The sequence below is a fragment of the Carassius auratus genome, chromosome 26, assembly GCF_003368295.1.
Source record: "Carassius auratus strain Wakin chromosome 26, ASM336829v1, whole genome shotgun sequence".
Lineage (NCBI taxonomy): Eukaryota > Metazoa > Chordata > Actinopteri > Cypriniformes > Cyprinidae > Carassius > Carassius auratus.
In genome coordinates this window covers 5851527-5877374 of record NC_039268.1, presented here as the reverse complement: position 1 = coordinate 5877374, position 25848 = coordinate 5851527, and the positions used below count along the sequence as shown (strand labels likewise).

Here is a 25848-nt window from a genome sequence, read left to right as displayed (position 1 = left end):
GATGTTCAATCAAGAGACTTAAAATAACTAATATAGCCTTTACTAAACATCACAAAACAATGATTTGCTATTTGCTATTGTTAGTAAGTGGCAATTGAAAAGTTGCATTAATGGGAAGAGACATGCTGATTCAAGGAACCATTGTTTTGGGGGGTTAAATACACTACCATTCAAAAGTTTGGGGTCAGTAAGGTTTTTATTAAATTAATTAATTATTTATTCAGAATTAGGGCACATTAAATTAATTAAAAGTGACAGTAAAGACTTTTATAATCTTACAAAAACCTTCTGTTTCAAATAATTGCCGTTCATTTGAAAGTTTTATTGATCAAATAAAAAATTAAAAAATACACTGCACAAACTGTTTTCAACATTGATAATATGAAATGAATCGGGAGCAACAATTCAACATATAAGAATGATTTCTGCAGGATCATGACAATAAAAACTGAAGTAATGACTCCACAAAAAAACAAAAACAAAAACAAAATGTTTTCCAAAGATGTTTTCAATTGTAAAAATATTTCACAAAATTCAGTACTGAACTATGATGTCGTAGAAAAATCTGAAAATGTAAAAAATAACAAATTCTTAAAGCTACTTCGGTACAATCAACAGCCCTGTTTATAGATTCAATGATCACGGTATTATGCAACGCTTTCTCGTTTCCCACTGTGCTCAGATCAGAGAGCAGTGGGATACTGAGCATGAAGTACATGACCCTGGCCTGCATAGCTCTCTCTGTCCGTGTAACATGGGTTTTCCAAGGCCTCTCTAATCTTCTGAGATTGATAATAACACTTGGTTTAACGTCTTTCTACCCAGATTATCAGAGAGATGAGACACATAGCCAAACAGAGAAAGGGGAGAGAGTGTGACAGAGAGAAGCATACTGCAGCAATGATTTCATGCTGTGTTAGGGTCAGTCCTACTAACCCCCGGGGTGTGAAGAGAATGAGAGTGAGCGAGGTATCAGCTGAACAAATGTGAGGTTACAAGACAAGACACATTTCTCTACACTCACTGTCGTGGTCTCCATAAACCCAGCAGATTTGCAGCGTGCCCTACACATTTATGTGTGCTATACACAACGCAATAGATGACGAGCAAAGTGAGCCCTGTTGTGCTGCGCTGCATGCCTGTCAACTGAAATAACTCTGAGCGAGCATCACGCTGGGACAGAAAGTTCACAAAACTCAAGCCTAGAGATGCACAGCTAAAAATCTCAAAGAACTGTCTTTTACTACTAGAAAAAAATAACTAAACTCTAACTAAAGTAACAAACATAAAATATGCAAAGAGTAATACTATGTTTTGTTTTTAAAAAATAGAGTTTGCTTTTTGGGACAGTTACTTTTGTTCCATTATTCCAAATTAATAGAGTATGATCCACAAATAAATGCACAGAGATTCACAAAAATTCAACAAATTCACAAAAACTATAATGAGATCAACAATGGGCAACTTGAATGTACGGAGAAGAACAGCAAAAATCACTTTAAGTTTAAAACAACTGATCTATGCATGCTATTTACTTTGACTGAACATATTTTGACATTACATGTGTGACTTTTCCTACAATAACTGTGCTTACACTTAATAATCAAACATACAAATAGTTTTAGAAGCTGCTTTCTAAATCCAACTGGCTCAAAAATCTGCAGTGGCACATGCATTTAAATCAGAATGGTGTTTTATGGCATCGTCACACCAGTGAATGACTGACATCAACCCAGTTTTCTGTTTGCCCACTGGCCCTCTGGGTGAAAACAACAGTGAAGCGAAGGGTGGCTAATGCTTTTTCCCTGACAGAATGATCCAGAAAACGATTATGATGTTCTAGGACTGAACCGAGTGGATCTATAGAACACTCCTCAGTGCCTTTAGGGCCACAGCAACAACAGAGGATGTCCCATGAACTTATATAATCAGTAATACCGAGCTGTATCAGAAAACCATGGACTTAAGTTTCAGCATGACCTTCCAAAGAGTCAATGTGATACACAATACATTAGCTTTTCCCAGAACTAAAATGACAACACCTCTATAACCTTACAGAACATCTGATCAAATTTCTGCACAGCTTCTGTAGCATCATCTCACATATTTAGCACCTGCATAACTCCCAAGGTTAATATCATTTGGGAGCTGCGGCCTTTCTGTAACACGGTTTTTTTGTAATTAGGTGAGTATTTCCATTAATGAGGAATTACGCTGATGACCTAGAACAAAAATATTTCAGTATGTGATGACAAAAGGCTGCTATGTCTTCTTAAACCACCTACGCATAAATTGACAAAGCTTTTAGAATTGAAATTATTTTTGGCCACTTCTAGCATTGTTCAAATTCAGGCCGCTCAAAATGAGACAAATGCATTTCTTATATTTGCAACTAATATTGTCCTTATATGACTTAAAAGACTGAGCAAAATGACCACAGCTAGATGACGACTTGAATAAACAACATCAATTATTAAGGTGGGCAGTTACACCTCCACATAAATGTCATTCTTTCCGAGATGCTAGGAGCGATTATGCAACAGTGTCTCAGTTTTCATACTGGTCTCTCTCTTTCTCATTCTAACATCAGTCTCCTCTATGCTTTTCCTATTAACAATCGCTTTTGCATAACACAAAACCCTAAAAAAATCATCTATTTGATTCAGAAATGCACATTTTAATTCAGAAACTTAGTAATTTTTTTACGTTTTATTTCTCTTTCCGCCTCCCATTTAAGACCTAAAAATAGACTCAGGCCCAAAATACTCTCTCTCTCTATCATAGTGCAGACACCTGTCTAAGTGTCCTGGTCAGTTAAATGTAGACGTAGCCTGTGGTCTAAAGCTGTTCCATTAAAAACTGTTCCACACAACACAAATCCTAGAGTACAAGGACTTTGCACGTGGCATATGTGATAACTTGGTGTATGCATTCTGATAACAGTCTGGTTGCATTGCACAAGCAGAGCAATACTAATAGACATATTTAAGCAAGGAGTGACTTTGTACAGTGAAAATAAAAATTCCTCTGTGAACAGAATAAAATACTCTCTCCATAAAATATTCTTTTGTGACTTCCTTTGCATCTCTATATCACTCTCCATACTGTGTAATTATACTGCATAGCCGAGCATTAGCAGGCTTTTTGCTTGGCTGGTGCTACAGCAGTTGAAAAGGTGTTTATTCCCCATAGTAGCACTTGGTGCCAAAACTGATCTCATAGGCTTATTCTAATGCTTCAGCGTCAAGTCCAGATTTGCACAACTCTACATAGGCCCTAAATTGACTGGAAGAAATGTCAAACATATTAAGAAAGAGCTGCAGATTTACTGGTGCTTGAATTCTTAAGCAATCATTACTGAAGTAAAAGTCAAAGGACTGTGGTTCAGTAGATATTTATTTAGTTGTTGTTGTTTAGCAAGCGTAATAATGTCATCTTTAATACAGATCTTATTTGTTTATTTTCAAAAGAATAATCGTTTAGTTATTTGTACATTTTGACATTGAATCTCTATATATGTTGGTTTATATAATACAAAATAAAATACTGTAACTAATGCAATGCCATCTATACTCTGAAACAGGGATGTACTCATTTATTTGCGTACAAATAAAAAAAAAAAAAAAAACATGCAACCGTAATTAAGGCTCATGGCTAGAATGATGACATCTTAATAAGGAAGATTAACCACTTTCAATACGTGAGAACAGCGATGAAAAAAGCATTTTAATCTATGTGGCTGTACAAAATTGATTATGATAGGCTTATCACACACACATAGTTGTTAAGTATAGTCATACTGATGAAATTAGTCATTGTAACTAATCATTTTTTATCATTTACTACATACTTACAATTTAATTGCCATACTGACAACAAAATAAGTTTGATTGTGCTCATCAGCTGTTATTGCACCTGATCACATTTTGAGTCTTATTATGACTTTAATCTTAAAATAATAAAGGAGACCTATTATGCCCCTTTTTACATAATATAAGTCTCAGGTGTCCCCAGAATGTGTCTGTGAAGTTTCAGCTCAAAATACCCCACATATCCTGTATTATATCATTTTGAAAAAGCCTGTTTTGTGTGGAAGCAGAAACACGCTGTTTTCTTGCATGTATCTTTAAATGCAAATGAGCTGCTGTCCCCTGTCTCATTTTACAGAATCTGTGCCTTTACAACTCAGATTCTAATAATTATCATCTGTTTGGTTTTGATTATCATGTCTATGGTGCCGAAACCATGCATTTTAAAGCCATATCTGTTTACCGGCTGTCACACGGCACGTGAGTACTAAACTAAGTTCTCTTTCATATCTTATTGCGCTTAAGCTTTCAAACACACACAAGTTTATGTTGAAAACATACAAGTTACAAAAACAGTCGGTTATGTTTCTGAAGGTAAACAGCTGGGAAATAAATTGCATTTTTTTTTTCAGCATAATATACAGAAAATAAAACAATACACATTTCTTGTCTCTTTTGAGGCTGGGATTCTAAATAGTTTTCTGTGCTCGTCACTGCATCCAAAGACAGAACAGTTAGAACTGGTACACCACTGTCGCTTGTAGACGCTTGTTGGCCCGACTATAGCACTTAAACACATAGAAACAGGCTGACTGTCATGATATGTCACCTTTAAGATAACTTCCCAGAAAACCACTATTTGAAGCCATCTGTTTCTGAACACAGAGATATACTAATACTGATAAGATATACTGATCAGTAAATTATAAGTTCGTCTCAGAATCCTCTCAGGCAGGTAACAGGCACCATCAACTTGGATTTCTCTCAGTTCCCAAACAGTTGCCATAGAGACGAGCTGTACTTCGTCATTAGCAGTGTCTGCCATACCAAAACACCCACAAGCCTCTCCAGCACTCCTATTCTGATTTCAAATGTATATATTATCATATTATTTTTAACGTACTATAGTAAAAGAGCTGACAACAGTTTTGGGTCAATTAAGTGCAAAAAGGTGGTTATGAATATTTTTAGGCTAGGAAAGGTAAGGTAAGGTATACAAACAGGTGCATATACTGTGTTCACTAGAGCAAATAATCTTACAACACACAAAGAGTCACGTCCCTCTAAAGCAGCGATGGTGTCTGGCACATTTCGACTTTGGTGCTGGTGCATGTACTACTGGTACAAGGTAACGTGTCAACAGATCAATAGATCACCCTGGTTATGTCAAAGAGTGCTGGAAAGCATCCAAAAAGAGGATGTGCTCTAATAACTTCATCATTAATATATACAGCAGTGATTCGGGTTCCACGAACACACTTATCAATACCAGCATCACATGCGCAAACAAATCAACATTACATTATATAACTGTACATGTAATTGTTGTGGCACCATACAAATACATGGATTGGAGATGTAAGCTATTAAAAAAATCGCAATATAAATAAACTATTAGCTCCAAGAACGTACCTTCTTATCCTAATATAAGTTATTAGACTGTGAAAAAGACCCAGCTGACTGGAAAACCATAAAAACATCATTCGCCTACATGGAGCTGAAGAAAAGTTAGAGGCTGTCTCATGCAACTACGCAGTAAATGACATAAATATGCCACCGAAGACATACCTGCTTTTCAAGTGTTTGGAATCAGTCCTCATTGTATCAAAACGCACATTTTCCACAAGGTGAGCCTGTCCCGGACTGAACGTCCCGTTTCATTCGATCCTGCCAGCAAAAGCACTGCAAGAGAGCAGCTTCAGTCAGAGCGGAGACAGAGAGACCCCTCCCCTCTCTTCAGCTGCAGCCAAAACCCTGCCGCAGGAACCGACCAGAAGCGCGCGCGCGTGTGTGTGTGTGTGTGTGTGTGTCAGAGAGTGAGTGACTTCTCCGAGGTAGCCCTGGAATGCATTTTCCTCCCCTTACCCAGAACTCTATGAATATGCCAGCCAAGGCAATCTTCCCTGGTCTGCGACACACACGAGCATCACATAAAAACAAAATAAAACCGCAAAAAGAATCTCTATTAAACACTATTAAAGGCTGCTGGGGTTTTCATGTCAACCCTGATGGGGTTTTCTCTATGTGTCAGAGAGATCAAAGTTCATTGCTGACTAAGAATGGCTTTGTATGTGTGTGTAAATGGGTGGGCATATTACCTCCTCATGGCTACAACTTCTGAAGGAAATAAGGGGCCCTCTTGTGAGTGTCAGAATGCATGATTGCTAAGCAGCCAAAACTCTCTTGTTTGATGAAACTGATTCTGTCTGTTCAGTTTTGAATCTAGTGAATGATAGAGATGACTATATAAAAAAAGGAAAGACGATGTAAAATGATCCAGATTTACTACAGTTGGTTTTAACTCAAAATGGGAGATTAAAAACCCACACAAATCTGTTCAGATTAACAGTGATAATCCAGCCAAATGCGTGTCCGTTGAGTTCACAGTTCTTCTGGAGAGTGTGTGATACACATTATGAACTAAAACAAGTCATTGTCTTTTACTTTTACTTTATTGGTACACAAGCATTTCAATTTTAAATTAAATAATTTATTCCAAAAGTATGCATTAAATCGATACAATTTTGACAGTAAAACATTTATAATGTTACAAAAGATTTCTATTTCATGCTGTTCTTTCGAACTTTGTAGTCATCAAGGAATCCTGCAAATGTATCAAGATTTCCAAAAAAAAAAAAAAAAAAAAGATCCTTTCCAAAGGACCATGTGACACTGAAGACTGGATTAATGACTGCTGAAAATGCAGCTTTACCATCACATGAATAAATTATGTTAAAATAAAATTACAAATAAACTAAGTTAAAAAATGAAATATATTAGAATAGATTAAAAAAATATAGAAAAGAAAAGATAATTAATATTTAATAATATTACTGTTACATGCAGCCTTGGTAAGAACCCCCTACTAAACCCAGTTTTTTTAACAGTATATTGAATATAGTGATATTCATCATGGTCAAAACCATTTAGACAAAACCCTTTAGTTTCACCAAATTTGTCAAAATACAGACAGTCTTCATCTTTTTTATTCTAAAAACTAATAATCTTAAAGAACTCTTTCTGACATTTATAAAGAAATAGAAATAAATAATAATAATAATAAATAGACGTACAAAATGCTAATCAGTTCACTCTGTGTCATATTTGTAACACTACTGAAACAAATGATACATTGCACTTCTGAAGACTAAATTGCACAAAATACCATTTTTCTATTTTTTAAGTGTTCTCAATGGTTTTGGCAGAATGCTATATGGTTGCTGGGGTGTCCCGGGTGATTGCTTGCTGACGCAAGTCAAAATAGCATACCAGCAAGTATGATATTCTGGCTTGCTATCAACTAAATAGTGGGTTAGTCAGCGGACTTATCACTGAACTGTGGTCAATAATAGACTATGGTATCTTCAGTTTTACAGCTGTTTTTTTCCAGATAAACTCAAATTAGACGGCAGGAAAACACTGCTGACAAGCACTGAGACAAAACATACACACAAACAAACCAAAAAAAAAGATTCTCAGTGAAGACTTAAGTTGTGGAAAGATATTGTCCTGTCCACTTCATATCACAGTCAACTAGTTATTTACTTGTAAAAGTACAGTCTCACTCCCAACATCATTCAGAATTAAAAAAAGGGGGGGGGGGGGGGCATAACACATTGTGTGGAAAAACACAATTTCAATGACACACACAAACCCCAGCCAGCAACCATAACCACAGCTGTAACCACTGACATTGAGATGCATGATATCAGAGTGCTGAGTAACTGTGTTTAACTGCCCTTAAATAGACTGTTAGAACGAAGTCCATATTTCTGTTTGCCTTCAATGTGTTCAGCACCGTTTTGAGAGATGACAAGCAGACCACTTGTAAGGAGACTAGGACCATATTGTTTCAAAGAATTCTGTTTAGAACAGTTCGTTTGCCTCCGGGTCTTTTTAAGCTTAGACCACACTAGCAAACAGCACATTTGCATATATTTTAACATAAGCTCAGACACAGGAGTCATGGATGTGCAATAAATGCTTGACCTGGTCATGTTATCAGGTTAAAGATAAATTTGATATTTGCAGTCTTCCAGAGAACTAACATCAGGATCACTTGGGAAAACAAATCAGCACCTTTAGTCAAGCAGACAAAGGTTTCACTTGAACCTACAAAAATGCTTTATGTCAATGCATGTGAACTTTGGCTTATCAAACACTACTATTAACTATGAAAGTGTCTGTGTGTGTGTGTGTGTGTGTGTGTGTGTGTGTGTGTGTGTGTGTGTATATATATATATATATATATATATATATATATATATATATATATATGAAAGGGTGGCAGTATTTGCTGCAATTAAAATAACCTTTAAATGCAAATCTTAACTCACAGTTCACCTTTAAAATCTAAAAAAAAAGTGTTGTAGGACTGTTAATTTGTTGTTAATTTGGTATATTGGAAGTGCAGATTCATAATATCTCTTTCATATATTCATAATTCCTAACCTAATAATTAAAATGTCATATGAGATAAAAACAGATTCATGTTTAAGTGGTTTTGTGCAACTATGTCATAAATCTTTTTTTATAGCCAGGACAGCACTTCAAACCTGGACACATCTGTGATGTGTGTGTGTGTGTGTGTGAGTGTGTGAGCTTGTTTATGTGGTTAACAAGGACACAAATTTGTATAATGACATAGATATGACACAGGTATTACAATGAGGAGGTGGTTTATGAGGACATTTTTAGTGTCCCCGTAATTCAAAACGCTTATAAATCATACAGAATTAGTTATTTTGTAAATCCAAAAATGCACAAAGTTTCCTGTGAGGATTAGGTTTAGGTGTAGGGTTGGGGTAGGGAAATAGAAAATACAGTTTGTACAGTATAAAACCCATTACGCCTATGGAGAGTCCCCATAAACCACATATACCAACAAGTGTGTGTGTGTGTGTGTGTGTGTGTGTGTGTACGTGTGTGTGTGTGTGTGCGTTTGTGTGGTACACTGAACCAACATTGTAGATAGCAGGGCTTTAATTTCACTCTTTATCTGTCCAGCGCATTTTAACACACCCTCACAAATTCAATAGCTATTCTGTTTTAGAACAGATAGAAATAAATTGATACCTAGATTTGAACATGGACAATGGTCCTTTAGGTCCAATGTAAAAAAAAATTAAAAGGTATTTGATTGATGCATTCAGGAAAGAAATAGCAGCATCCATCTTCACTTAAACATAGAATGGAAGCTCACTAACCTGACCACCCATGCATATGATCCAGCAGTCTGAAGGTCATATGTTTCCCAGGCGCCCTCTATTAGACTAGTAACTCATATAGAAACATCAGCACTCTTTTAAGGGCCCGTAAATATAGACATTCAACCTCACCGCACACTTCAGCAGATAGAGTTACTAATAATCTTTACTCAACCAAAAACAATTCATTATTTAAAATGAAGAGACCATAAATATAACATTCATGATATTTTTAGAGATTCATGTGTTTACTACTAATATATAAACTTTATAAATAAAAATAGAATGTCAAGATTGACAGTGCACACCTCACTCTGAGCAAACTAAGACCAGTAAAATCAGGTCCCATGTCAAATATAGAAAAATGCCATTCCAATATTATCTGGTCATTCAATTTAAATGAATTTACCCTGCATACAATATAATAAACCTAAGTCAGAATGGTGCCATGTTTAATTTTAGACAGGAATGAAAATGAGGCTGTGAGGGACAGAATTACTGTGTGTTCATTGGAATGTATTATTGTTTAAAAACATACTGATTGTGCAGCTGAAACATCTTTCTGGAAAATAAAAAAGCAGACAAAAACTCCATAAGAGTGTGTAGGAATTACATACGTTTCACAACTCCATTTAGAGTAAAGACTGCAAGTCTTCCTTCACAGCCTCATTTTCATCTGTGTTAAATTCAATATGGTTTCTCCCCTGATTAAGGTCAATGAGTATGAGTGATTCTGTTAATAAATATGACACCAAATTAAATGCTCATGAAAAATCAGCTTTGCCATCACAGAAATAAATTACATTTTATAACATAATAATAAGTAAAATAGTTATTTCAAAATTTAATTTTTATTTCACCATTTTGATCTTTAACACATTTTTACTCAAGTGAATGGTGAGTATAAGAAAATAAAAATCTTACCAAGCACCTTTTAATGCAATTGAATTTATGAATACACTTCAAAACTGTTTAGGTTTCTACATCACTGAGAAAGGAGGACCAAGAAAATAAGACCAAGTGTAAGCAACTATGTTCTGTTTCTTGTCTTCTCTTGTTAAAGCAGAGTGACAGAGAAAAGATACCGCCACAGCAAGCTGTCCATCATGGCCTTCACGCAGCTCGGACTGGAGCCTCAGCTGGACTAGTTTCTTAAAACTGCAGCCACAGGCACTTTCTCATCTGTAGAATGATTACCCTGAAAACACTGTGGCTTTATTGACCAGTTCGACACAGAAACGTTCAATAAGTGAGTTTGAGGAAGGTCTGAAAATATATTTTTCAAATTACACAAAAAATAATTGTTTTAGTTCAGAGATTGAGAACATTATAAAAGTATTCTATTTAACAACATTAACTTACAATATATTTTTCCCTTAAATTTATTTATTTATTATTTATTTATTTATATGTCTATGTCACGATGTGGGAAGATTTGCACAACACCACCCAAATGTTCATGAAAAAAAGAAGGTATAACGTTTGATTCTCGCTGTTGCCGTCGGGGCCATTTCATGGAGATGCTGTTTCATTGTGAAAGCAAAGGTACTTTTGTTTGGCCTTCCAAAAGAGGACACAACTAGAGATCAGTGGTTAAGTTGTATTTACAACACTGTTCCAGAACAGTTCAACCCAAATATTCAGATGTGTGCAGCACATTTTATGGAGGATGTTTCCTGATCCTGGGAGAGAAGATTACAATGCCAGCTGTTCTGACTCACAGTCTGTAAGTACATTTACATGTTTAAAGGATTTGCTACTGATGATTCAAACACGAGTTTTGAGCAGTGTAGAGTAAAGCTTGTTGTTAGTCGTTTCTCTGATCACAAATGCAGACATAGTTTTATGTTTATGCGGCACGATGCAACGCAACGGGTTAAAACACAGTATAAGTCATAATCATTCATTATGTCTCCAGTGGATGCAACAAATGGATTGGTTGTAATGGGTTTTATTGTTTTTGTCTTGTCATGCTATTATTCTGATTGAGACATGCATCACAGTCTGATTACATTGTTGAGGGGCGTAACATATCCGTCAGATGCTTGAGGCATTCAACCAATCACTAAGCACTGGATAGCTGGCCAATCAGAGCACACCTCACTTTTCCTACTGATGAGCTTTGTAAAAATCTAAGTGTTTCAGAAGGCGGGGCATAGAGGAGAAACAATAATGGTTAGTATGTGGAAAATTATGTTTTCTCACATTTCATTACACCAAATACACAAATAAATGTTATTTTTAGCAACATCATATGACCCCTTTAAATGCTTTGTTTTACACAAATGGATAAAATTATTTTGATGCAGTCTATGCCATTTAAAACAAAACTTTTACATTTGTATTTATTTATTTAAATACATACATGTTTGGGTGACCATAACACATTAAACTATTTGCCTTATGCCTGGTCTTCCGTAAATGTGAACAATACTGTAAAACTCTACATTATAAGCCTGAACTCTTGAAAAAAATAAACAAACATGAAATGACACTTTGATATATTAATTGACATGAATTAATCCATGAAGAAGTGTTCAAGTGTATTTTGTCATATGATTCTATTAATTTCTGTATTTCCATTTGTCTCCTATTTACCAGACGTCAAAACAATATTGGGGAAAAAAGTAAGCATTTAAAACAATCAGTCATCAATAAATGTAAAAAAAAAAAAAAAGAAGGACATGCCAGACTAGGTCGGTTACATAACCTATGATGTCCCAGTTTTCCAGCGTTGAGCGAAGCTGTTTTATTATGAATTTCTGTCCCATTATAATAAAGGTTAAGTACGGGAATTATTAGGGAGAAATTTGATTAGCAAGAGTTAATATTCACAGTCATAAAAAATACAAAAAACTCAACCAAAAAAATTCTATGAATTTATAATCAAATTCAGCTTTGATTATAAACAACTGCACCTCCTCTGACATTGATCAAAGTACAACTTGACAGATAATGGACATGACCAATAGATCGGTAGTTAATTTTTAACTAATGTTAAACTTAGCTTAAGTAAAAAATTAAATATATATTAAAATAAATTATATAAATAAAACGTTACCACATGTAAAGTGCACGTGTAAACAATGGGGAAACTCGAGCCACACTGTTTCACAAATCTTCACAGCAGGAATTTATCGCCACCATCTGGACAAACCTGTACACAAGAAACAACAACATTTATCGTAATCACTTAAATCAAGATTTTTGTATACAAATGATAATCATAAAATGAAAGAAGTTTTGAATGTTGAAAGAATCATATGACAAGGGTCATTTTGAATTGTGAAAGATTTGGCACCATTATATTACAAAACGTATGCATCAGCTCAATAATGCTTGTCTGAAAATAACATGATAGAGGACAAAACTGTGTGACCAGCAATTGTAACTCTGTGATTGATTCTTTGAATCGTGTGACTGGAAATCAACTTTAGATGTTAATTACCAAATCGCTTAAATAATGGAAACACGCAATTATAATATATATAATAACCAATACAGATATGCAAATGCTATATATATTTATTCAGAACATTATATAGAGTATCTCTTAAAATACAACCATTATCTATCACCTTGTTCTTAGTCTTGATTCATTTCAAGGGCGATAGTTTATATATTTCAGTGGGGATACAGACGGGATGCTTGCGCTTGCGCAGATTGTGAACTAATCCAAGGTAATACGAAATACAAATCATACTACGGCGAGGGATTGGGTCATAAATATTGAATAGTTCTTAGTGACGTTGCTTGGTTACCTTCCTAAAGCGTCCAGTCACGTACCTTCATTAAAATGAATAACCCAAACCTTCCTCAAAGTGAGAATCGTTCATTCGCCCTCTGACTAGAGCACACCTTACGCTGCTACCTTTCAACCAATCAGAGAAAACTATTGGACAAACGTCACGCAATTTACTTAATATTCATGAGCTAGTTCTTCGCCATAGTAGGATTCGAAGCGTGCGTGTGCACACTGTGTTGTCCACCGTGTACCAGTCTGAGCGCATTCGGATCTCTGCACTTAGACCAGAGCCATGGTTTGAGTTACAGTACCGGCGGTCCATCCCAATATCAAATGATGTTCTTTTAACCAACATGCGACGAACTGCTCTGTTCTTCTGACCTGAAAAAGACCCGATTCCCCGGTCGGTCCGGATTAATTTTCTGCGCATCATTTGGACAGGCGTCTCTAGGATGGAGCACATCAGAACACCAAAGGTACTACTGCTGGTGTCCTTTCTGTCCGGGTAGTTAATACACGCTTGCAATACAGCGGTCATCCTCTTGATCGCTTTCGTTTTGCATGACATGCTTTTTAAAACGTAATATTTGCTTACCGATTGAATTTTGTGTGAAAATAAATGGTTTGACGGAATATTCCCAGTGATAGGCCACAGTGCACCCCCCATCTAGTGCATTGTAACAAGATCTGAATAATGGTTCAGCCTCAGCACTGCTGATGCACCATGACACTCAGCAGATCTTACTATTTCATAAAAATAGTATGGTATGGTATTTTAGGATTTTAATGTATTCAAGGTTAGGACAAGTACATACGTGATCTGTCCCTAGGTATACTTCATTTCATAATACTGCTTGAATGTTTTAGCATAATGTCAAGCTGTGGAAAAAAGAGAAGCTTGGTCTTTTGATTGTGAAATAATTGACATCCTGTTACAATTGATAACATATAATGTAAAAGATTGTTTTTTAGAAAAAAATAAAATAAAAATAAAATAAATATTGTATGTTGCTTTCTTTCAGGTGGAAAATGTGCGTATGATTGTGAGTCCCAGGAAATCTACGGTGGGAACATTATACCTTTCCTCTACTCACACTATATTTGTAGAGAACTCAGAGGCCCTTAAAGAGACCTGGGTAAGAATTGAAACCCTTTCATGTAGACAATCAAGCTTCTTCCTTCTTTTATTTTTTATTTATTTATTTTATTTTGGCTAAATTTAAAACAGAAAATGGATTTATCTGTGTTTTTTCTGTTTATCATTGACATTACTCATATTTTGAAATGATACAAGCAATCAAGCAGTTGAATTTCAGTTAAAAATATCCAATTCTAAAGAGCTGGAAAATACCACTTAACATGAGAGAGAGAGTGTGTGTGTGTATGTGTGTATATATATATATATATATATATATATATATATATATATATATATATATATATATATATATATATATATATATATATATATATATATATATATATATATATATGGTTAATTCTTTAACTGGTGATATTATACCATAATTTGAGTTATTAATTCATTATCTGGTGATATCTTCTAAAAAACAATTTAGAGCTTACTGTGTATCTTTATGTCTAAACAAGAAAGTTCTAAAAATATGAATGAATCCAGAGTTTCTCAGCCACTAAGGATCTATCTTGCTTTGCTAGGTCCTGCACAGTTTGGTATACAATGTGGAGAGACTCCCAACAAACTCATCAGGAAGTCCTCTTATTATCCGCTGTAAGAACTTCCATGTTTACCGACTGCTGATCCCACAGGAGAAGGACTGTTTAGATGTGCTGGCCTGCCTCACCCGGCTTTCACGCCCAGGTAAAGAAAAACACACTGTTCACACTGTTGTGAATATTAAACATGATGCTTTCAGACTGTTCTTAAACAGTCGAATGCTAAATACATGCTTGCTTTCATTCATATTATACAGTATTAAAATCTGAAAATGTGTACAGTGTTTACAATTTTTTTTTTTTCAATGATCAGAAAGAAAATATATCTTAAAAAAAAAAAAAACTATGGTGATAATATACTGTAAGAATCTACTTGAAGTACCAAAATCTGATTTATGACTTTATTAATCTGACTGTTAATCAAGTGGCTTTTCCAATTCATAAAACAAGGCCAACACTCGTATAGAGATGTGCACAAGGTCCTAGATGAAGGACCATCACATGATTTGGCGAAGCATGAAAAATGTTCCATATATTTGCATTTTATTCTGTGAAAAGTGAACACTGTCTTTTTTGCTTTGACAATCCAAGGTCATCACAGATCATTATGAAAATCCGCTGTCTGTGAAATTCAAACAACGTCAGAGCACAATTCTACGCAGTTTGTGAATTTCACCCATGAGAGCTGAGCTACACACTCATTAATGTCCCTCCCTTACTAATGTCGTATGTGCAGAACACTACGGAGAGCTGTTTTGTTTCTCTTTTAACCCCAACCTGGATAAAGAGTTAAGGGAAAAGGCATGGGGCTTCATCGACCTGAAGGCAGAATTCAGTCGAATGGGAATACCCCGCAACCTCTGGCAGGTCACAGCAGCCAATCATGAGTACAGAGTAAGTGTTTGATCAAATGCCTGTTCATGCTCAAGGTCAATAACCATTTCATTTTCTACAAAATTTCAAAGATCAGTGTTTGTGTCTTAAATTACACTGTGAAAAACAAAGCTAGAAGACTAAAGGTACTTTTGAGATCATGTAGTTTCACAACTATGACTGATTTTCTTTTATGGAACATAAATTGAGAACTAGCTCTTTTTTTGTTTTGTTTCTTCAGTAACAGAAAAGAAAAGTTGCTCAGGGGCAGAGCAAATTGTTATATTTTAAGGAATTTCGATGAAGCTTGCACATAAAGCATGTCTAAATGTGTCCTAAATGAGTCCTAAGAATGTGTGTTACTAAATAAACCGGGCCACTGTTGACCACAAGAATGTAAAACACTAGTTCTAATCCGAATATTCTGATTGGCAGTTGAGTGACACTTACCCATCAGAGCTGTTTGTGCCAAAGTCAGCCTCCCCTGCTGTCATTGTGGGCAGTGCCAAGTTCCGGAGTCGAGGGCGTCTTCCTGTTCTCTGTTACTTTCACAGAGACACCAGTGTGAGTGCAAAAATAATGACACTCCTTTGAACTCAAGATCAACCCAATGTAGACTTTCTCTTTTTATATCAAGCTTAATATGTTAAGACAAATCTTTTAATATGTCTTGTTTGTTGTTTGTTTGTCTTTTCATTTGTCTTCTCCTCCCCACTTTTCTATTTTTAAATTCTTACACCATTGGTTTCCTAGGCATCAATTTGCCGGAGCAGTCAGCCTCTTTCTGGTTTCAGTGCACGCTCCTCAGAAGATGAGCAGATGCTGCAGGCCATTATGAAGTCAAACCCCCTCAGCGAGTTCATGTATGTGGTGGACACAAGGCCAAAGGTGAGGGATCCCAAAGCAAAGAGGAAGGGCAGGTTGGACAAGCTGTTGAGATTTAGACGGGGTCATTGGAAAGTTGTCCCATAGAAACCGTTAAACTGTTTTAATTTATAGAAAGTTAAAAAGATACCATTATTTGTAGCAATGCAAAAGTTGTTACTGAAACTTAAATATTTATGTAGTTGCCCTTGGCTTTTTTTTTTTGCATTACATTTGGCTTTTTTTGCAATACATGAAGCACCCACCCATCTCAGAATGTTGGAATATAATGTTGATATTTTGAATCTAATCATAAATACCAGCAGCATTGTGACATTGAAACACTGTTTGAAACACTGTTTGTAACGATTTCCAGCTAAATGCCATGGCTAATCGTGCAGCAGGGAAGGGCTATGAAAATGAAGACAATTACACTAACATAAAACTACAGTTCATTGGCATAGAAAACATCCATGTCATGAGGAACAGCCAACAGAAGCTTATAGATGGTAAACCGATTAATCTGCAATACTTTAATGCCAGCAGATACTTGTCTGGTGTTGATTTGCTGTCCATATAAAAAATGAACCTTTTCTGTCTCACAGTTGGTGAACTCGCTGCTCCCTCCATGAGCGATTTCCTGTGGGGTCTGGAGAACTCTGGGTGGCTAAAACATATCAAAGCTGTGCTGGATGCTGGAGTCTTCATTGCAAAGGCAATACATTATTATTCTTTTCTTTTCTTTTACGTTTTTACATATGGTTTTTGAAAGGCCATGCTCTGTTATCCCAAGTGGCTATGAAAGGCAATGTAAAATCATGGAAATTACATATCTAACAAAACATGGCATTATCTCATGTTGCAAATAAGTCCAAAAACATCCGAGTTAAAAACCTAAGTACAAATGAAGAGTTCAGATGCAAAAGCCTCTAAGTGTCATTTGAAATTTTCTTTTAAAATGAACATTTTTATCAGGCTCCTATGTGTAGGTTCAGTAATTTTACTTTAATGGCAATGGATAGGTTCTTTCCATTGCCATTAAAGTGAAATAACTGAACATAAATACAGGAGCCTTAGAAAAAAATAAAACATTTTGAAGAATCATTTGTATCTTCAAATACAATATAAGTATGATATGATCACACACATATTCTTCCATTCATATCTGTGTTGTCAGGCAGTGGCAGAGGAGGGAGTGAGTGTTTTGGTGCACTGTTCAGACGGGTGGGACAGAACAGCTCAGGCCTGCTCGGTGGCTAGTGTGCTACTGGATCCATACTACAGAACTATCAAAGGACTGATGGTAATAATAACTTCATTGGCGACTGATACATTTTGCTTTGATTTTTGTTAAGTGCAACATCATCTAAGACTAAATATATAACATATTTTTTTTTCTATTTTGAACACAAGTCTTGTTTTTTGTAGGTCCTGATTGAGAAGGACTGGGTGTCATTTGGACACAAGTTTTCCCACAGGTTTGTGTTTTCATTTTAATCTGCATGTTTCTGGCCTCGCATGTTGGACACCACATACAACTTGCAGTTAATTGCATAACCGAATTGAAGCTTTTATGTGGATCTCCCCTACTGTGTATGTTGTTCATGGATAACATGCAAAACAAGAAAAGTCTCATTCCTAAATCCATAGCAAACACTGTGACCAAACCATCAGTCACGCAGTATACAATGTTAGGCTATGCATCTCTAAGCTTTAAGCGAGTCTCTACGCTCCAATCATGAAATGTTACAGGGTCAGTCTCCTCAAATGTGAACATTTTCTTACATGGAACAGAAAAGGAGAACATTTTCAAGAATGCTCAAGCTGTTTTATCCCATATAGCAAAAGCTTACAGTTACAGAAACATATTCAAAGTCTTCTAAAGCCAAACGATAACTTTCTGTAATGTTTATGTTGTTATTCATTCATGAAAAGTAATTAACATATGTGCACATTCATACTTGGCACATCTGTGACAGAAAACACCAAAATTCATTTATTACTTCTACAGGTATGCTCACCTTGATGGTGACCCTAAGGAGGTTTCTCCAGTCATGGACCAGTTTCTGGAGTGCATGTGGCAGTTGATGCAGCAGTTCCCCTGTGCTTTTGAGTTCAATGAGCGATTCCTCATACAGCTACACACACATATCTACTCCTGCCAGTATGGGAACTTCATTGGAAATTGCCAGAAAGAGAGGAGAGATTTGAGGTAAAAATAACATAATTGCTCATTTTATTGAAGTGAGAGAAGAGGGGGGATCAGGATCAGCAAAATTTGCCAGGCCTCTACTCACACCAGCTGCTTGTGCAACTGCAGCTCAACATGTCAGAGCACATAGGATAACTTGGTTCTGATTTTGACAGCAATCAACCACTTCTTGAATTGAGATGGTTTCAGATGTACTTGTATAGATGGACCATAGTCTGTTTTCTGGCAAGTTGTTCACAAAAATCATCCAGCCAGGAACCAAAGTCATTTTTAAGCTGATATTATGAGAGCTCCTAAAGCACCAAACCAACTGTGGTGTCACTTGTGTCTCGACCAAAAGTTGCGCTTGAACACACAGCAAACACTACAGCCAACAGGCAACAGCCATTTATTTTGTAGGTTCTGTGTTTGCATGAGAGGAAATAACTCTCCATACCAGCATGTGGCAGTAGTCTGTATTTGAAACGGAAATGGAAGAGCTAAGACTGTGGATACAAAACAAAGTACAAAGTTGTGTTAAAAACAAGAAGCAACTTTACAACAACTTTACAGCAGAAAAAAAATGTTTACAGTCTGACAGCTGTGAGGGGGTGAATTATTTTATAACCCATCCATTTAAATTATATAAAGCCTTAAAGTTCTGCATAATTAAGGGTGCGGCTACTTGAGTGACATGTGGATTGCCCATTCCCGTCAATGCTGTCGAGCTAGGTGGGCGTGGCTTCAGCAACCAGCTCCTGTCTTTTTGCCCATTTTCGATTATCTGGGAGTGACACGCAGTGACCATAGACTATATAAGGCAGTGACGCGCTGCCAAGATGGTGATGGCCGGCTCTGCCTACTTTATCTTCAAAAATGCTCTTCGGAAACCAATGGGTGACTTCACGGACACTTGAAACACTCCATGTTTTTATACAGTCTATGGTTAAAAATCACATTAAGCCTAGTAGGTACTTTGCATACTTCACAACCATTAAAGGGGACATAGGATATAAATGTGTCCAGTGTGTGTGGACACAACCAACCAACAATGATAAAACTCAGTTCACACCTCTTTTTTTTTTTATTCCCCAAAAACCTAAAAAGTCTAAACTATCAAGCCGTTTAGATTTTCTGACCAGTATAATGTCATATTGCTTAGGCCTCGCCCATGACTGCTTGCATACCGTGTCAAATTAGCATATTTCTGCACTCATCCACTCAGCCAGTCTTGTAAGCAATGCAGGTTTTTTTATGTTGTCACTGTCATGTGGTCTACCAGTATCAGTAGCATGACTCACATCACTTCCCTGCCTATGGCCTCCTGGGTTAGTAAAGAGTTCATCAGAGGCACACTTCAGAATCTCTCCAGAAGTAGCTCATCCACTTTTTACCTATTGTTTTACAACTATACTATGAATTTGGACATACTACTTGTCTCACATATTGTTTTCCACCAACTATATAGTAGGGAACTAGGCTTAATTGGATGTAGGGAAAGTCTTGCTTAACTTTTCCTGGCTTGCTTTCATCACTTTTTTTCTCTTACATTGGTTCTCTAAGCCGAACAGCCAGTCACTCACATCCAATTGAAAATGATCAGTTGGCCGAAAAGCCACTGATGAAAGTCTGACTAATGCCAGCATTGTGAAAAGCAGAATGATCATTGGCTTGGTGTTGAAGAAGAACAAGTATGTGTCTGAGAAAAAGCATTGCTAAAAACAAAGTAAAACCAAAAATATGGTTTGGTTCGTCCCTTTAAATCCTTTAGATGGTCTTTTCCTGTTGAGTGGGCATTCTGACCAGACCAACCTGCAAAGTGGACCAGATAAACATGCCAATCGTATACCCACTTAAAAAAAAAACTGTTCTCAATTTTTGTTTAATGTGGTATAGAATCTAGTTCAAAACAAAAGGAAATGTAGCCTGTTGTAACCATCGGACCATCTTGGTTTCATTAAGTTTATGTGCTAGTTTACTCAGTCTCTCTCTTTGTGGACTATGCAGGTTACAAGAGCGAACACACTCTTTGTGGCCGCACCTGTGGGAGAACAGGGCTGAATACACCAACCCTCTATACAGGACAGACCACAGTCAGACACAGGGTGTTCTGAAACCTCTCACCACTGCCTACTGCTTCAAGTAAGTCAGCCCAACTGAATTGTCACTATATGATCATTACACTTCCTGTTGTAAAATAGTCATACTTCTTTTGGAATTGGCTCAGAGATGACAAAACGCCACACTGTAAGAATAAGGAAGTGAAGTGAAAGTATAATGGACAAAAAATAGCTTGCAATGACACATTTGTGCATGTTTGTTTTAAGCCAATGTAGCAAAAGAAAAGAAGTCAGAGTTGATTTATTTAAATATCGAATTAAGCAAGGAATAAACATACTTGTTAATTTCCACCAAGGCAATTTAGTGCCCAGATTTGAAAGATTATTACCTCATAAGAGCGATTGTTTGACTTGATCACTAGAGAGTTTTAATGATTTAATTTAGGCTAATCCAATCTCAAAGATGCCTGTATTCTTCAAAAAGTTCAACAAATAACTGTTGATATGAAAAAGAAACATTACTTTTGGGATACATTTAGATGGGTGACCTTGACCTTCAGCCTCCATGTTCCTGATCAAAAAGCCTCCTCAAGTGTGTTCCAGTGGAGGTTTAGGTGGAAACTAGTCTTGAAAATTAAAAGATAGACCTATTTTGGGTATGTCGTCTGGTTGGTGTATGACAATGGATCAGCGAATCAATGACTCAGGTTTACTTGTTAAAAACAGCTTAGAAAAATGTTATTAAACCATTTTGTTACACTGAACATCGATGAAAAATACTTACGGCTAAAATTCAACACGGCAGATTTGAATGCACTGTTAAAAAAAAAAAAAAAAGATCTTAGTATTTTTGTCTTTCCTAGTATAAATATGTAAAATTATTGAATCAACGTGTTTACTTGAGAAAGCAAAATGTCTTAAGTTTTCTGAAGAAGGAAAAAAAGTATTAAAATGTTGTTAGTAAGTTTTTGCAAAGACAAAACTTAAGCAAGACAAAATATCTGTCATTTGGCAAGAAAAAACAGACACAACAAGATTGTTTTTTCTGCCCAACTGGCACGTTTTAACACTTAAAATAATGTGAATAAGAAATATACAAATAAAAGCTCATTTAAAATATTAATAAATAGTACTATAGAATTAATATCATTATTACTTATACTAATAGTAATAATACAAAAATTAAATACCAACACAGTGAAATCATGCAATCTAGATCAAGAGAATTAAAAAGGCTACCAAAATATGATAACTGCAATTTTCTTCATTCATTCATCCAAATGACATTGGCTGAAAAAATCTATTAATATGTTTAAGAAAGTCTATAAAACAGCACATTGTGCTCCGCGACATAAACATTTTCTAATGATGTAGTGACAAGACAAAGCTCCCCGCTAAGTCTTTTATTGCTGCCTAAAATGCATTTTGTTTTTGAGAAGTGAATAAAATTAGTTTGTCGGTGATCTTTATGCAACAGAGGATCAATCAACTGAAAATTATGTTCTAGGTTTTGGAAGGGGATGTACGGCTGTGCAGAGAAAAGTGTGGCCTCATACCAATCTTCAGCAGATTGCCTGAACGCAGTGAGGGAGGAGTCACAACAATTGGAGGAGGAGCTTAGCGCCCACCAGGAGGTACCACGGGAGACGGACGCTAGACAAGGCATACACATGCATGAATAAATATCACATCTGTATCATCAAGCATTTAAAATTCATCCTCAAGCAGAGTTACACATTACATGTTTACTATATTGTATACTAGTGTTCCATTTTATTAGGGTGACTATTTTTCCTGGACATGTGCTGGTCAGGATTTCTAAATTGCCTAAAAAGTCTGGGTAAAAGTAGTTTGACTAATAGTGTGCAGCTATTGTATGTAACATAATTGTACATAGTCAAAGCAATGCAAATATGTGTATGTATCATGTATGAGGACTGTAGAGAGACAATTTCAATTGGAAAACAAAGCCAAAACCTGGACATTTTAGGCAGTTTAGAAATGGAAGGTGTATGGATTTCGAACATTATCCCATTGGAATTAAATTTGTTCCTTCTTTTGTAAAACTCGCCAACCTTGTCCTCTTCAAACGTGTTACACAGAGACTTGCCCAACTGGAGGAAAGGAAAACTTCAGGGGAGAGGAAGAAGACCAACAAGTTGTCTGAACATGTCCGACGTCCAATTCCAACCGAGAGCGAACTCAGCAGCCCTCAAGACTACTTCACTACCCCAAGAAGCGAGAAGAACACTCCTTCCTTCACACTGCAGCTACAGTTAGCAACCCCGCACAAGAACGGTGACCCTGATGACCTTTCAACCGGCAGTGATTTCGAGTCCGGTGTGGCTGACCTCAGCAGCTACTCCTCTAGTGGTGGAGACGACACTAAGGACCCTGATTCTGACGAGGTGGTCAAAGCAAACGCCTGAAGTAAAACAGAACTGGTGACAAAGCACAGTAACGGGTATCAAACTGGGAACTGCTGTGTTTTTAATGTTATTTTAATTTTTTTTTAATCTGTGTGTGAATTTATATTTAAGTATGTGAACAAGTACACATATCAAAGATGGTCTGGCGATAAGACTTTATTTCATTATAGTAAATTTTTATTTCTTGTATGGTTTTTTAGGTTTTAGTTTGACTGTATTTCACTGTCTGAAACTTTAAGCCGTCATGTCATTTTTTTGTTTACATTGTCCATAGCTATGTTCAGAACAGCATATTACCATACTACTCATACTAATACACAGAACATATATCCGATAACCCAGAATTATTATGGAAACTTGTTTCAGCCACGCAATGGGAAAAAAAATTGTTAAAAGAAAATTGTGAGACAAACACATTTATTACGTTTTTCTTTGTTTGAGAGTTTAGATCTTGCAAATTGTTTTGTTTCCACCATAGATTTATCTAACAATTCTGACTTTTTGTTTTTCGGCAATTGCAAATTCGTATCTCTAAATTCTTTCTTTATATTTTACAATTATGACAAAAGAGATAAAACTCGTTATTGCTTCTTTTTGTTTTATCCCATGGTGGAAACGAGCTTCCGTACCAAATATTTACTTATTTGGCCAAAATACACACTGCTTAAAATTCTTTGTCCCACAAAGCAATATATGAAATGGAAGTAATCTCTTTTATCAGGTTTAAATTTTTTATATATATTTTGGTTAGGAAATGTAATGCAACAGTTTTATTTGACCATATAGCACTGCATACTGTTATGCTAGGGCAGCATAGTGTATGTTAGAATTTCGTTCGATCATAGCCCATATCTTGATTGAAATTGGACTGTCCCTATTATGACCATCAGATTCCCACTTGTGTGTTTAGAAAACCTTAAATGGAATGTAAAAACAAGAACTATAGGCTATGGAACCAAGAGCTGTATGGCATGCACACTACATTTACTTACTTCCCACTTCTGTAATTGTAGGCAAACTGACATATAGACAATCAATCCCTCACACATTCATTTGATTTGCCATTTCAGCTACAATAGTAGATTTAAAACAATTTGTCTGGAACTTATGAATATCTACATTTCTAAGGCAAATGCTCTCAATAAAGTGTTTGCCAAACAGCAAACAAAATTACAGCATATCTGGAGCCAGTTTTTTTACAATTTTGGATGAACATAGATTTTAAATGTGTGGTTACTTCAAGTGAATGATTTCTTTTCCCCAAACAGGTTTCCTAAACACTTCTGCCCCTTCTTGCATTGTTGGACAAACAAGTCAAACGCTTCCCTGAAGTGCTTTGAAAGGAGCATTTACAAAGTGTTTGCACTCTTCCTCAAGACCACTTATGAATGGCTTGGTGGTTTTCTTTGGTTTTAGCAGAAACTGAGCTCTTGTGGATGCACTCATACAATTATTATTTTGATCTTATGGCTGATAACCAGGTGTAAAAAGTACAAGTACTCAGTAAATATTTTACTCAATTAAAAGTATTCTTCTGGTCAAAAACATACTTGAGTAAAAGTAAAAAAGTTCTACTTTAAATTGTACTGAAGTATTTTTCTGACAGACATACAGAAGAATGGTTAAAGGGAGATAATGAAAAATGCAGGGGATTAAAAGGAAACTCAGTTTCCACCCTCATGCCATCCTATATGATTTTCATTTATCATATAAGCACAAACTAAGTGTTTTAGAAAATATATATATATATATATATATATATATATAATTCTCTTTATATAATGCAAGTGTATGGGACATTCGAAAATGACACTTCAAAAACTATACACAGAGAATATGACAGTAACTCATGCAACCCATGATAATGATAACTGAGGAAAGTCATAATTGAAGTAGAAATGTGTGTGTTTGATGCATGAAAACAATGATCTTTAGTTCTCACGTCAGGCACACGTTTGAGCTTCTGTTTACCATTTTAATGTGTGTAAGATAAAATAAAAATATAATCTACTTTTCAAGATTAAATAAATTTGTAAGGAGTAAAAAGTATTATTTTTTCAGTTTTTTTTTCTTAAGAAATGTAATCAAGTACAAGTAGTCAGTTTAAATTGTAGTTGAGTAAAGTACAAATCCCCCAAAATAATACCCAAGTACAGTAATCAAGTAAAATTACTCAAGTATTTTACACCTCTGATTAGGGATGGGCATTCGATTAAATTTTCTTAGTCGATCGTCGGGAGAATTAACGATCGACTATCGATTAATCATTAATATTTTTATAATATAATTAATTATTTAATTTTTATAATAAAAAAATGCAATGAATACAAAAATACAGCGTGTTTTTCCTCGGTGAGACCTTTATTACAAGATCAACTTGTGGCAGACAGTTAAACTACGTTCAGGCAAACCGAACATATATCCGCGTGCATATGCAGTGCTCTAAAGCAGCGGAACCTGCAGCTGCTAGCAGGCGTTCTTAACCCTTTCGAGTCGATTAACGCATATATGCGTTTTGAGTCTGAATAAAGTGCTTCATTCTTTTTTCTGAGGAAATCCATTTCTCAAATCATCAACCACATCACATCTTTTTGGGGTGAATTATGTCTTAGTCCTCTCATCACGAAGCAAACAGTAAAATAAAATAAAAACTTGAAGAACAGTCTCGCTGCCTTTTCTTCTGTGTGGGCGTATTCAAGCCGCGCGCTTCAGTTTGAATCTGAATAGCGCGTTCAGCGCGGGGGCGTGGTCACATTAAA

At 35.9% G+C, this 25848-nt stretch overlaps 2 protein-coding genes across 3 annotated transcripts in view; one reads left to right on the top strand and one right to left on the bottom strand.

Annotated features, from left to right (window-relative positions):
- LOC113044161 (microtubule-associated tumor suppressor 1 homolog) overlaps window positions 1–6145 on the bottom strand; it is a 38022-nt gene extending 31877 nt beyond the window's left edge. The window contains exon 1 of the mRNA XM_026203835.1: window positions 5598–6145. The gene's annotated coding sequence lies outside the window, so the exon portion shown is untranslated. The remainder of the gene's footprint in view (window positions 1–5597) is intronic.
- Window positions 6146–13177: 7032 nt separating this feature from the next.
- LOC113044160 (myotubularin-related protein 7-like) lies at window positions 13178–24267 on the top strand. Of its 2 annotated transcripts, none has more exons than XM_026203834.1 (14): window positions 13178–13456; window positions 14003–14116; window positions 14655–14817; window positions 15409–15566; window positions 15981–16109; window positions 16299–16433; window positions 16786–16918; window positions 17015–17124; window positions 17587–17712; window positions 17838–17887; window positions 18421–18621; window positions 20608–20742; window positions 22168–22322; window positions 22763–23073. In XM_026203834.1, exons 1-14 carry the CDS (start codon window positions 13433–13435, stop codon window positions 22825–22827), a joined length of 1698 nt encoding a protein of 565 aa, XP_026059619.1. In that variant the 5' UTR covers window positions 13178–13432; the 3' UTR covers window positions 22828–23073. The 2 variants fall into 2 exon arrangements, with proteins under 2 accessions (XP_026059619.1, XP_026059618.1); XM_026203833.1 differs by having other exon boundaries at window positions 13179–13456; window positions 22168–22294; window positions 22763–24267.
- The last annotated feature ends 1581 nt before the right edge of the window (window positions 24268–25848 follow it).

Bases quoted from the DNA above. Each gene is read 5' to 3' on its own strand.
- LOC113044160 (XM_026203833.1), top strand. From the start codon at position 13,433: ATGGAGCACATCAGAACACCAAAG. The intron at 14,818-15,408 runs GTAAAGAAAAAC...TCGTATGTGCAG, and splicing joins CACCCGGCTTTCACGCCCAG to AACACTACGGAGAGCTGTTT. The intron at 17,713-17,837 runs GTAATAATAACT...TGTTTTTTGTAG, and splicing joins GAACTATCAAAGGACTGATG to GTCCTGATTGAGAAGGACTG.